General features: G+C 31.4%; 1 protein-coding gene across 2 annotated transcripts; it reads left to right on the forward strand.

The window, feature by feature from the left end:
• The first annotated feature begins 2,492 nt into the window (after positions 1–2,492).
• On the forward strand, positions 2,493–11,102 carry LOC111062491 (zinc finger protein GLIS2). Of its 2 annotated transcripts, none has more exons than XM_039433227.1 (6): positions 2,493–2,651; positions 4,228–4,322; positions 5,686–5,829; positions 6,864–6,982; positions 7,842–8,063; positions 9,092–11,102. In XM_039433227.1, exons 1-6 carry the CDS (start codon positions 2,625–2,627, stop codon positions 9,493–9,495), a joined length of 1,011 nt encoding a protein of 336 aa, XP_039289161.1. In that variant the 5' UTR covers positions 2,493–2,624; the 3' UTR covers positions 9,496–11,102. The 2 variants fall into 2 exon arrangements, with proteins under 2 accessions (XP_039289161.1, XP_039289162.1); XM_039433228.1 differs by having other exon boundaries at positions 9,095–11,102.
• Positions 11,103–12,519: the final 1,417 nt, after the last annotated feature.

Raw genomic sequence — 12,519 nt, forward strand, 5'->3', positions numbered from 1 at the left:
CAATCATAAAGCTGCGTTTACACCAAAGTTATATTAACAAAATGTAAATAACATAATCCTTATCGATTCTATTAGATTGAACGTAACTTGACAAACACATATGTTCATCTTGTGTATGATAAGTTATGTTCAATCTAATAGAATCTATAAGGATTAAGTTATTTACATTTTGTTAATAACTTTGGTGTAAACGCTGCTTAAGAGGTAAATCCTATTTGAGTTTGAGCGAACTAGGAGTTAATAAATAACTTAATAGGAGTAATATACAGAGGAACTTGCAGCGATAGCATGAGATCGAAGCTACTTGAAATTCTATATACCATACATTTTTGGAATCATCTGTTTCTGGTATCTCTAGTATTTCGAGTTTTCACTCAATTTTAGCGCACAAATTATACGGTTAGACATCAGCTTCTGCCGTCTGGATTTTGGAAGTACACTTAATTTCCAGTTTCAGTTAAAAATCATTTCTGATCCTCTTGTAAGGCAGTGGGTGGTCAGCATGGTGTGTTGTTGGTGATGTTGTGTCATGTGGCAGAGTCTAGTGATGAATTTGTGATTAAAAGATTTTGAAGATGTAATATATATGTTTGTAGTAATAGGCCTACATAAATGAAAGCCAGATTCTATACAGATTCCATAGTCTATTCTGAGCAGTTTGAAAAATATCAAATTATGATTGTCTCTTTTCTGTATAGGGCTACTTGTAATATAAATAGATATACAAATTTCAGTACCCTTTTTTGAACTATTTTATCAATATAAATAATAAATTATTCAAATCATTGAATTATAAATTATTTATAGTGATAAAATAATTATTCAAAAGAGGGTACTGAGATTTGTATTTCTATTTATATCAAATTATGAGTTTGAAAAATAAAACTCTTCACTTAGAAAGCACACACAAATTATCCCAAATTTTTTTCAGATTGAAATCGTATACAAGCCTCAATAAGTGAGAACCCATTCAAACCTAATATACAGTTCATTGTCCAATATTGAAGCATTAAGGTAAAAATACAAATAAAATAATGTCCTTTCTTAATTAGAAAGCACACACACATTTATACATCCCAAATTTTATTCAGTTTGAAATCGTATACTCAAGCCTCAATAAGTGAGAACCCATTCAAAACTAATCTACAGTTCATTGTCCAATATTGAAGCATTAAGGTAAAAATACAAATAAAATAATGTCCTTTCTTAATTAGAAAGCACACACACATTTATACATCCCAAATTTTATTCAGTTTGAAATCGTATACTCAAGCCTCAATAAGTGAGAACCCATTCAAAACTAATCTACAGTTCATTGTCCAATATTGAAGCATCAAGGGAAAAATAAAAATAAAATAATGTCCTTTCTTCACTTAGAAAGTACACACAAATTATCCCAACTTTTATTCAGATTGAAATCGTATGCTTCAAGTCTCAATAAGTGAGAACCCATTCAAATCTAATCCACAGTCCAACGTCCAATATTGAAACATGAAGTAAAAATCATAAATTTTTATTAACTTTCATCATTAGTAATCTCGATACTAACTTACAGTGATTTATAGAAATCAGTAAATGTGTAATTCACAAAACTATGTGATTCACAAATCCAAACTGTGATTCCCATTCACAAAAAAACTGATAGTTTATCATTGATATAGTTTCAAAAATTAATTAATCAATTAGTCAACTTGAAAAAGTGACCTGTGTGGTCATGTACCGAATAAAACTGTGTAGAATTTGACAACATATGTGTGTGTTTTATTTAATTAATCAATTCCTTTATAATAAATTAAATGAGATAAAATATTCTGATAAATTTTAAGTTCAGGGAGGATATCCATTAAATTCCGTTCTTATCCAGAAATTGATTGATTGATTGAGTACTTTATTTATGTAGATTACAATATACTGGCTTATACACTTATATACAATGGCTTACAATACAGCAAAATTATAGATGAATTTACATAATATAGACTAAGAAAATAACTATTGAACTGTATATGATATGAAAAAGTAATTTGTAATATAATAACTATAGATATTATATTGTTATGCATCTACATAAATTGGCGGAGCTTTGGACATATCAATGTCCATTCTTCGGAAAGAATATTAAAAATATCCTCCCCACTAACTCTCTATCAAAGAAATAGAGTATATTCAGACTATTTGTGTCTATTCTGACAATAGTATATTTTCTACAATACCCCACTGCACTACTATTGCAACTTTCATTAATAATTGAACAGTAGTGCTCTTGACTGATAGACTAGAGTAATAATTCTGAGACTAATTTTTGGTTGAATCAGTGTGTGTGTAGCCTACTATATTGAGTGCCACTTCAGATTATCAGCATTGGTTGCATGGGACGCATTAAATATGAAATATGCTGACTGTTTGAAGTGAATTGCAATCCCCTCCAAGGTGCCCGTGCATTGATAAGAGATAGTGAACTTTCATATAAAAGAGAGCGTCGATCGAATCCATAGTCAGTCTAGAACAGTGAATTGTACAGTGACTACATCGTCCTTGAAAATATCATCTCTCATGCTTCTCTCGTATATAATTGTAGTTCCAAGTGTATAGTTTGTGCTTGTTAATTAATAATATTGGTGAAAATGGTGATTTACACAATTTGTCAAAAGGTAGCGTACCGTACTTTAAACATTTTTTTAAAAATTGGAAAGTGATTTTAGAATGAAAATACAAGAAATAATTGACCGAAAATGATTTGCTCGACTTTAAATTAACTTGAGCTTCTAATGAAGTGTTAAAAAATGGTACTGAAAAGCTAACTCCTAATTCTACTTCATTATTAACATAGGCTACTCAATGAAAATACAAGAAATAATTGAACGAAAATGATTTGCTCAACTTTAAATTAACTTGAGCTTCTAATGAAGTGTTAAAAAATGGTACTGAAAAGCTAACTCCTAATTCTACTCCATTATTAACATAGGCTACTCTATTCTTTAAAATGTTGTTGTGAATAAGTTGATGTGGTAGATATTCATATTGAATGAATACGACTTGATATTGGCAAAACCACTATTTAATTTAAACAATTTGAGATACTAGTTTCTGTTGTTACACCATTATTAATTATAAATCTCCATGGTAAACTGTGAATTTAATACTTGTTGAAGTAACGTTTACTTACACATTGAATGAATACGACTTGATATTGGCAAAACCACTACTTAATTTAAACAATTTGAGATACTAGTTTCTGTTGTTACACCATTATTAATATTATCAATCTCTATATGGTAAACTGAGAGTTTACTGCTTGTTGAAATTAATATAGCTTACTGAGACACAAATTGTTCCAATAAATTAGTGGCTTTGACAATATCAAGTCGATTTCATACAATACCATGATATCTTTTTTAATCTCTTTTCTGTAAAGGTCTACTTGTAATATAAATATAAAGAAAAATAAAAATCTCAGTACCCTTTTTAGAAATATTTTATCACAACATGTTTCGGACATTTATGCCGAAGTCATGACTTGAAAATGGCATAAATGTCCGAAACATGTTGTGATAAAATATTTCTAAAAAGGGTACTGAGATTTTTATTTTTCTTTATATTTATAATACCATGAAACTCCAGCCAGATAATAGATCTATTTTATATTCAATTAATTTAATTATGAAATTTTATAATTTACTTCTGATGCTTTATTTTATCGAGCATGTGAGTCTATTTTATCGAGAATTTGGCTTAGGCCTATGATATCGAGCATTTGAATTTGAATCCTTAATTTTGAATGCTCTATTCATCACAAGCGTTCAAAGTATTCAATGATGGCTAAAAGTTAGTTGAGGAGTTTATTACTCTAGATGTATAATTTTTTTATAAATATTTGTTTGGTTTACCAATTTTTCACGCTTTATCTTTAATGTTGACAACATTTGAAAGATTACTTCTGTAGACTTTATATGGAACTTATATGCCCTCAACGTAAAGAGAGTAAATAGACTAATTTACTAGCCTAGGTACTAATAATAATTATTTATTACTAATAATAGTGTTGTATAAATTAGAATTGGAACGGTTTTGGGCGTTTTAGCCTGTGGTAGTTTTCTGTAAGTTGTGTAATTCTGAATGATTAAATAAATAAATTATTCTAATCTAAATTGTATTAACATTAAATTGCAGGCACTTGAATTGTTATTCAAGAGTAATTTTTTATTTCATAAAAATTCTTTTTTTCAGAGTGATAGTGAAGGAAGTATTTCAAGTATCGACTTGACAAGTGTTGACATTTCCGGAATTGAAATCAGTAACCAAAAAGCGCCCATCGTTTGCAGGTAAATTGATTATTCACATCAGTAAAATGATAGGAATTTTTCAGTTGGATAATTACAACTTGTATAAGTTAAATTTTGGATTATAAACAAAACTTATTCTATTAGAAATTTAAATAAGTTATTAATTATTTTAATAGAACTCATTATTACACTTGTAACCATGCCTTTATACTCTCAAGTAAATATAGAACACTTCTATTTCAAATATTGTTCTACTAATTCAAAATACAGAGTGACACAGAATAACGGGAACTTTTAAAAACGCCATAAAACATTAGTGGAAAGAGCAAAAATGATTTAACTAATGTAAAGTTCAAGACTCTCCATTTGAGAATTATTATTAACATCTATTACTTTTTGACAATTATTTCTTCAAGATGGCTTCCTCCTGCACGAATACACTCTTGAAATCTGTGTTGAGAATCCTGAACAACATTTCAGCTGGGATATTGTTAATTTCATTTGTAATTGTCTGTTATGATTCAACCACAGTTATGGTTGAGTTTGATTCGAGATAGCTCCACAAACAGAAAATCGCGGGTGGACAGATAATGGGACCAGGAAACGCTGATGTTGCAGCGATTAATGAGTAATCGTCAACACAGATTTCAAGAGTGTATACGTTCAGGAGGAAGCCATCTTAAAGAAGTACTAATTGTCAAAAAGTGATAGATGTTATTAATAATTCTCAAATGACAAGTCTTGAACTTTAAATTAGTTTGAATAAAATCAATTTTGCCCTTCCCACCAATGTTTTATGGCGTTTTAAAAGTTCCCGTTATTCTGCGTCACTCTGTATTATAATAAAACACGAATTTCTTTTATTGAATTCAAGTGAATGGTATTGAAACCTCGTAACAAAGATATGCCCATCTTTGTATTTTCTGAGCTCATTAAAATTATATCCACCCATCTTGTCAATGTAGAATTTTTCAATAATCAATTTGCAATAAACAAACAGACATCAGAAAGTGTAGTTTCCACCTCAAGCAGGTTGTTATATTGTTATTATAATAACATTATATTATTACATTATATTAATAATATTATATTGTTATTATAATAATATTTAGAAACGATTTGCTTTTTCTGTATTGTATAATATAGCGAATATCTAGAATAAAAAAACATCAATGTATCCCTCCTATATTCTAGTAATGCATGACATTCTTGCTCATTTAAGTCATTATGGTATCAAATACAAAATACTGTATGTATAAATAGATTGTACCAGTATCCATATACAAATCCCTTAAGATTATTACTTGAGCATTACTTGATAATGTATTATTAGATGCCAATCGTTGATTACAAATTTTCTTGTGTGAAGAAATGAAATAAAGTGAAATTTGTTGATTTTCAGATGGTTACAATGCGGACAATGGTTTCCGCACCTGGAGATGCTGGTGACCCACGTGACTCACGTCCACGCCGTGTCGGGTCGCAACGGTCTCTTCTTCTGTGGCTGGGAGGGCTGCTCCAGAGGTGACAGGGGGTTCAATGCCAGGTAGGTTCAAATCATGCTCTTTTCACAAATATTATCATCAGTTATCAACTATTGCTTTATAATAATCAAATGAGAATCTAAATTTAATGCAGTCATTGATCCAATTTGGATTTTCATTCAATGAGTATTATATAAATATTAATGAGCATTTGAACAAATGCAATCTATTTCCATATAATTATTTGCTTCTTGTTCCGATGTGAGAATAATGATTATCCTCTTCAACAAGACAACAATATTGTTCAGATAATTGTATCTCGAACCACACGATTTATATTCTATCCGTCGAAAATATTTGAACTCATCCTTGAAGAAAGGTAAGGGTGTGTGCGTACAGAGAGCGGTCAGCGGTCTTAGGAGAATATAGATATAGATAAATCCTTCTTTTCCTTCAGGGTTACTTGACAGTAAGTTGTATTATATACTATAACTTTAGTAGCCTTGTTGCCCTTTTATAATCTTTGATGACACGACCGGTATATTTTACTTATTGTGTAAGGTTGCTTGCTTGCATCTGTTCTTGAATATATAAGAAATAAACTGAATTTTTATTTGAATAATATAATATTCCATTCATGATCATGTATTGTCTAATTGTGGGAGTAGGCCTACCCTTGGTTAGCTCAAATGGGCATACAAGTGGAAAGTTGAAATTGGAAGTATATTGTACATAGAGAACTAGTCGTAAATTTCAATCGTTCAATTCTTGTACTTTGAATCCTTCCATCACATTATTAATTATTCCTTCCCAAGTATTTTATTGTACGGTAATCAAGAAACATCACTCTTTTCAAATCTCCAGTGAAATATAAATATCAAACTGCAAATTCATATAGGCCTTCTGGTTTTTTTTATATAATAATTATGCTCTGTAGGCCTATCTGTATTCTGTTTGTATTTTCTATAAATTACATTCTATTACAATCGCATATTGAATGCTCTTGACTGCGATGAATATTAGTAAAGATTTTGTGAAAAATTATAGACTATAACTCTAACAGTGATCTAATAGAATAAGTATTTTTCTGTTCCAGGTATAAAATGCTGGTCCATGTGCGAACGCATACCAATGAAAAACCTCATCACTGCTTCCAATGCGATAAAAGCTTCAGTCGTGCGGAAAATTTGAAAATTCACGCAAGATCTCATACCGGTTAGTAAAGCATCTGTATGAAAAGATTCCTTTTCCATGACACGGAATTTCCCTTTTTATGGAAGGTTTCCTCTTTATAAAAAGCCCTGTATATCATAGTAGAAAAGAATACTACATTAGGTACTGAGAAGAAATTTTATTATTGCTACATGTTATGAAACATTTATTCATACCTCAAACCCACTGATAAGACGCCATCAATTCACCACAATAATTATAATTACAGTATACAGTTCATGTCTGCAAAATGTTTGTATGAAGGAAACTTACTGTATCATATACTTGATCACAAACAACCAGTATTGATGAAAGCTCCTAATACAAGTTGTCATAACTTGAAAAATATACAAGTTTAGTAATATGGTTCTCAAGAAATATGCACAAACAAGTGAAATATAATATGAAATAATTTTTCCCTCTAACAGTGTTGCAGAACGATTAGCATGATTTCCCTGATAATTGAGACTGCTACTGCCTATGGATGGAAATTACACCATTTTCAATATTTCAATCATATATAGGAAGAAATGAGAGGTTACATTTGACAATGTTCATTTTAATTTCTTCTCCTAGTTTTTGTAGCCTACTACTATTCAAAGCAGCAGGCTTCTACCTTATTTTGTTCGATTGATTCTTTTTAGGACGACGAAGTTCAAATGAATTTCCGAATCTTATATAGTCTCTTTCAGTTGCTTGGTTGCTTCTCTCAGAGCTTGTATGACTTTCAACATTTGCTCAAATGTTAATGAATATAATGATAATAAAAAAATCATATGAATTGAATAATTTGGATTCTCGTTGAGAAATTAATATAATATTTCATTCACATTCATCTTACGTGTGATTTTATTGATGACAGGTGAAAGACCATACGTTTGCCCAGTAGCGGGTTGTGGCAAGGCTTACTCGAACTCTAGCGATCGATTCAAGCACACTCGAACACACTCGGTCGACAAGCCCTACTTCTGCAAGGTGCCCGGTTGTCCGAAACGATACACGGATCCCAGTTCGCTCAGGAAGCACGTCAAAACATATCGACACTTTGCGGTCAATCAGAAGTCGCCGCAGAGTAATGAAACTGGTAAGAATAATATTCAAATAAGATACACATTCGTTTTCTGTGTATTTCACACGACATGCAGTCAAATATATAAATAAATAAAGCATGTCAGTTTGATTATTTACTTAAATATTTGACTGCATGTTATGTGCAATACATAGAAAACAAGTGTGTTAATACATCGCAGCTCGGAATGGATCGAGAAACCATAATCTTAAAATAAGAGACTCATTTATATTAATTTCAAATTAATTGATGCATTCGATTTTGAAAAAAAATCTAATGAGTAACTAATTCTGGACCTACAGCAATACAGTATTTACATCAATTTCAAGCTTGTGTAGGCTTAGCTTGATATGTGAGTAGCCTACTGTTTATTAAAATGTTTTAAAAATTAAATTATAATTTTCATTATACGGAATCAATAAGAGGCCTACTCTTTATTTTTCTTTTATTAGAAAAGACCGGTTTCGGGTATTGAACCCTAGCCTACATAAATGAGTATTCACACAGTTCAAATTATGAATAGTGTATAAATGTACAATATTCTGATTAGTGATCTTATTTAATAAAACTACCAGGTAGCCCCAAAGAAATAAAATATAAATTATCATAATAATCCCTCTTGTCGCAGGTACAACACCACACCAGAGTATTATTATGAAAATTCTACATTTTAATAACATTTAACATATATAAGTCGTATATTTGCAAAACCAGTCAGCCTACATCACAAAATCAATCAAAGTTTCTCAGGAAACTTTATTTAAAAAACAATATTTCGAAGCCCTATCAATTATTTGAGCAAGTTACACCTCCACAGCCACAATTTTGTGAATAATATAAAATTTTCTGAGTAATATCATGATGACATTAATACAATTTTCGAAAAATATTGTTGCATTTTGTATGTGGTTTAGAAAATAGACGACTCATATGAATTTACATCTACTATTCCCAAATTATTGATACAGAATAAAATTATCAATTGCTTGGCAAAAAAATCTCAATTTCAAAAAAAAATTCAATTTCAATTTTTGTTGGTACAGTAGAAAACGTGCCAAAACGCATCGAACCAGAAGAAATGGTGCCACCAAGACTGACAACCCCGCACAGAACTTCAGCCTCTACCATTTCGTCCATGTCCATCTCACCGCCACCCTTTTTCGACAGGAAATCACCCCAACTCGCTCTCAACATGAGCGACTATCTGGCAGCCACCCCTGCCTCACCCCCCTTCCCGGCCTGGCCCGGACTGATGCCCCCCTGGTACGAGGGGGGAACCTGGCACCTCTTGCACCCCCCGGCCAACTATCACGGCAACACATACACCCGATCGCCGCACCATCTGTTGTTCGATTTTCAAAACGTGCAGGTCGCATCGCAGAACCAGACTCCGCTCACAGAGGACGAACAGGATCGACCTCTCGACCTGACTGTACAGGCCAAATAAGGTGCAGTTGACCTGACTGTACAGGCCAAATAACGTGCAGTTGACCTGACTGTACAGGCCAAATAAGGTGCAGTTGACCTGACTGTACAGACGAAATGAGGCTTCAATCGACCCCATTTGAAATGACTGTATAGGTAAAATAAGGTATTACAAACGACCGAAATATAGAGGTAAAAAAGGCTACAATTAAAACCACTGAGCTTATACTAACAGGAGGTAACACCATATATAAGGTAGCTTAAGAAGATATCGCATGGTATAGTTAGTTTATGTTCCAAATTTTAAGCCGATTTTTTTAACTCAAGCAGATTACTGTCGACACTGTCTATTATCACTGTTTTGTTAGGGTGAGTGGAAGAACGGTACACAGCTTAAAAAAAAATACTAGGACTATTGGCTTGAGTGAACATTGAAAATTGGAACATAAACGCCCTATACCATTAGATATCTTCTTATGCTATATTTTCTCTGTGATTCTATATATTTTCTCTATAACATTGATTGAGGCAGCATTGAGTGTAGCTATCAAGGCCCTGTTTCTAGGACACATATCAAATTTGATTTATCATTAAATCTTTCAAGTTTAATGGTTCATTAGATTCAATAATTGTTGTAGAAACCGTGCCGTATTGTTTTAATGGTTTTTCATAATGTATACACTAAATGCTCATATTCAATTCGTCAAGTGCGAAAATTCTCTACTTTTCCAAGTACAGAATTAAATAACACAATTCCACTTTTTTATCAAGGAATACTACTTGTATTACATGAAAATTAAAAACCACAATATGCTACAACCTAGCAAAGGTGGACTACACCTAAATCTTGTTTGAGAAGTATTCTTAGCTTAGGAAGATATCAACTGATAAAATTAGTAGAAACCTGATGAAATTTATAGGGAAAACCCAGGTCTGGAATAGTAGCCCAAGCAAAAGTGTCATCTCCTGTTGTTATGATATGGCTCAGTGTTCAAAACCGACTGACTAATATAAGATGAGGTGATCAATTTTAACTATGAACCTAAATTGTTTTTGTGCCTTCATCTGTCGTGCCATTTGTGTTTAAAGATCTCTTTTATTGTTTGTTAATAATAAGGGCAAGTTTAAACCGTTTCCAAACAGTTAGGCCTATAAACTGGTGGATTCATTCAAGTTTTTGCTTTATTTTTGAAAAAAATTATAAATATTTTCAAATATTGTATTTTTATCTCAACCTGCAACTACACAAATAAAGAATAACGCAATAGCAGTTTGACGTCATTATAAATTTATACGTTCAAGTTTAAGCCACTAGCTATTCAAATTCATTTTAACTTCACTTTCCAGGCCTACTTATATACGGTAGTGAAGTACTTACGCCAGCCTAAAGTGATATATACAACAAATAAGTTTTAAGTATAAACCACTATAAGCTGTTCAAATTCACTTTGTACTTGAAACAAACAGCCCTTGATGTGTTGATGTTTGCTTTGAATTATACATTATTTTTGTTAGTTTGCTAAATCAGGAACTGGACCTAGTTATTGAGCAAATTGCTGTTGCAAATCTAAGAGTAGATATTTCTAAAGTATGCTTTTATCCACATTCTTGTACTATAGACATCACAGGAGAAGATTGAAAATTTTCATACAAGAAAGTAGAACATTATTGCGCAAAAAATTGTATTGAATTTATATTTTATTAAAAATATTTAAGATTTTTCAGAAAACAATTGATACGGCCGGTACGGTAATGCAATTTGAATAATTGAAAAGGATATCTACTCTAAACTCCTACATTTAAAATCAATTTTCAAAAAAATTGAAAAGGATTGAATATGTTTTAATTGAAATCCACTTACAGTAGTTGAATCTTAAGATAATGAAACTTCTTATTGTTATATGAGAACTCATGTTTTAACAAATTATCAATAGAAGTACGGTATATTAATAGCACGCTATTCCTAACACAAAAAAGTTATGTTGAGTACGATACCGTGTCATTATATTGTTCTAAAATAATTCGAATACCAATTCAGTGAAGATAGTGTTTAAGATTTATGTTATGAGAGTATCATTTATTAAGTTTCCATGATAATTATTGTGCCAATTGATTGTCCAGATTCCCTATTATTTTTTCATTTGATTTTCATGAAAATTACAGTACAAGTTATTTGTGAACCTCAAATATCAGAAAACTCTAGCTCATGTGATTTTTTTATGGTTCTATAACTTTAAACTGTAATTTTATTCATAAATCTGAAATTGTAAGTCAAGTTGAAGTTTTAAATCTGTGTGAGAAGTGTTTGAAATGTTGAGTTTTTTATTGTGTTTTTATTCTAGTCTGTTTTAGATTTAAGTCAACAATGCCAACGTATGATATATTTTTTGTAACAATACAAATGAAATAGAAATAACGATTTTCGAAAATATTTGTTTAATGCGTTTCTCCTCTGCCTCTCCAATAATAGGAAAAGTATACCGATATATGTATACATAGCTAATACCACAAATACAAACACTGATACATGGGTCATATGAATAAAACCAAAGCATAATATGCTCATGAGCATGAGCATGGAGCATAAGGTTTTGCTCATGAGCATTAGGTAGAAGCATAAGCATTTGCTCATTTTTATATGAATAAGCTTTACCTTATACTCTCACCTTATGCTCCTGAACTCTGGAGCAAATGCTCACGTATTTTAAAGATTTTCCATCAGCTGATTCGCCTTTGTGGCCTTACTTCGTTTTTATAGCTCACGTAAGCACTAAATATGCAAGTAGGAGACACCGCTTCTGTTTGCGTCGTCTGCTCTGCTCTATCCATGAATTGAGTTCTAGGTTATTTGAGTTATGGATTTTAAAATAATTGCGTGAAAAATGTCATCTCTACAATAATTTTCATCATAATCTTATAATCTCAATAGCCTTCTTATAATCGTCTACACTCTCATCTTCTTGAATGCCTATTTCCTATTCTGTGATGGCTATCTTTATATTGGATAGATATCTTTTGTATTTATTCTTTTGTAGGAATAATGGTG

The sequence above is a fragment of the Nilaparvata lugens genome, chromosome 7 (assembly GCF_014356525.2).
Source record: "Nilaparvata lugens isolate BPH chromosome 7, ASM1435652v1, whole genome shotgun sequence".
Lineage (NCBI taxonomy): Eukaryota > Metazoa > Arthropoda > Insecta > Hemiptera > Delphacidae > Nilaparvata > Nilaparvata lugens.

What these genes read in the sequence shown, in the direction of transcription:
- LOC111062491 (XM_039433227.1), top strand. Translation starts at nt 2,625, where the DNA reads ATGGTGATTTACACAATTTGTCAAAAG. An exon ending in TTTACACAATTTGTCAAAAG is followed by an intron (nt 2,652 to 4,227) that starts GTAGCGTACCGT and finishes TCTTTTTTTCAG; the next exon opens with AGTGATAGTGAAGGAAGTAT. An exon ending in GACAGGGGGTTCAATGCCAG is followed by an intron (nt 5,830 to 6,863) that starts GTAGGTTCAAAT and finishes TTTCTGTTCCAG; the next exon opens with GTATAAAATGCTGGTCCATG.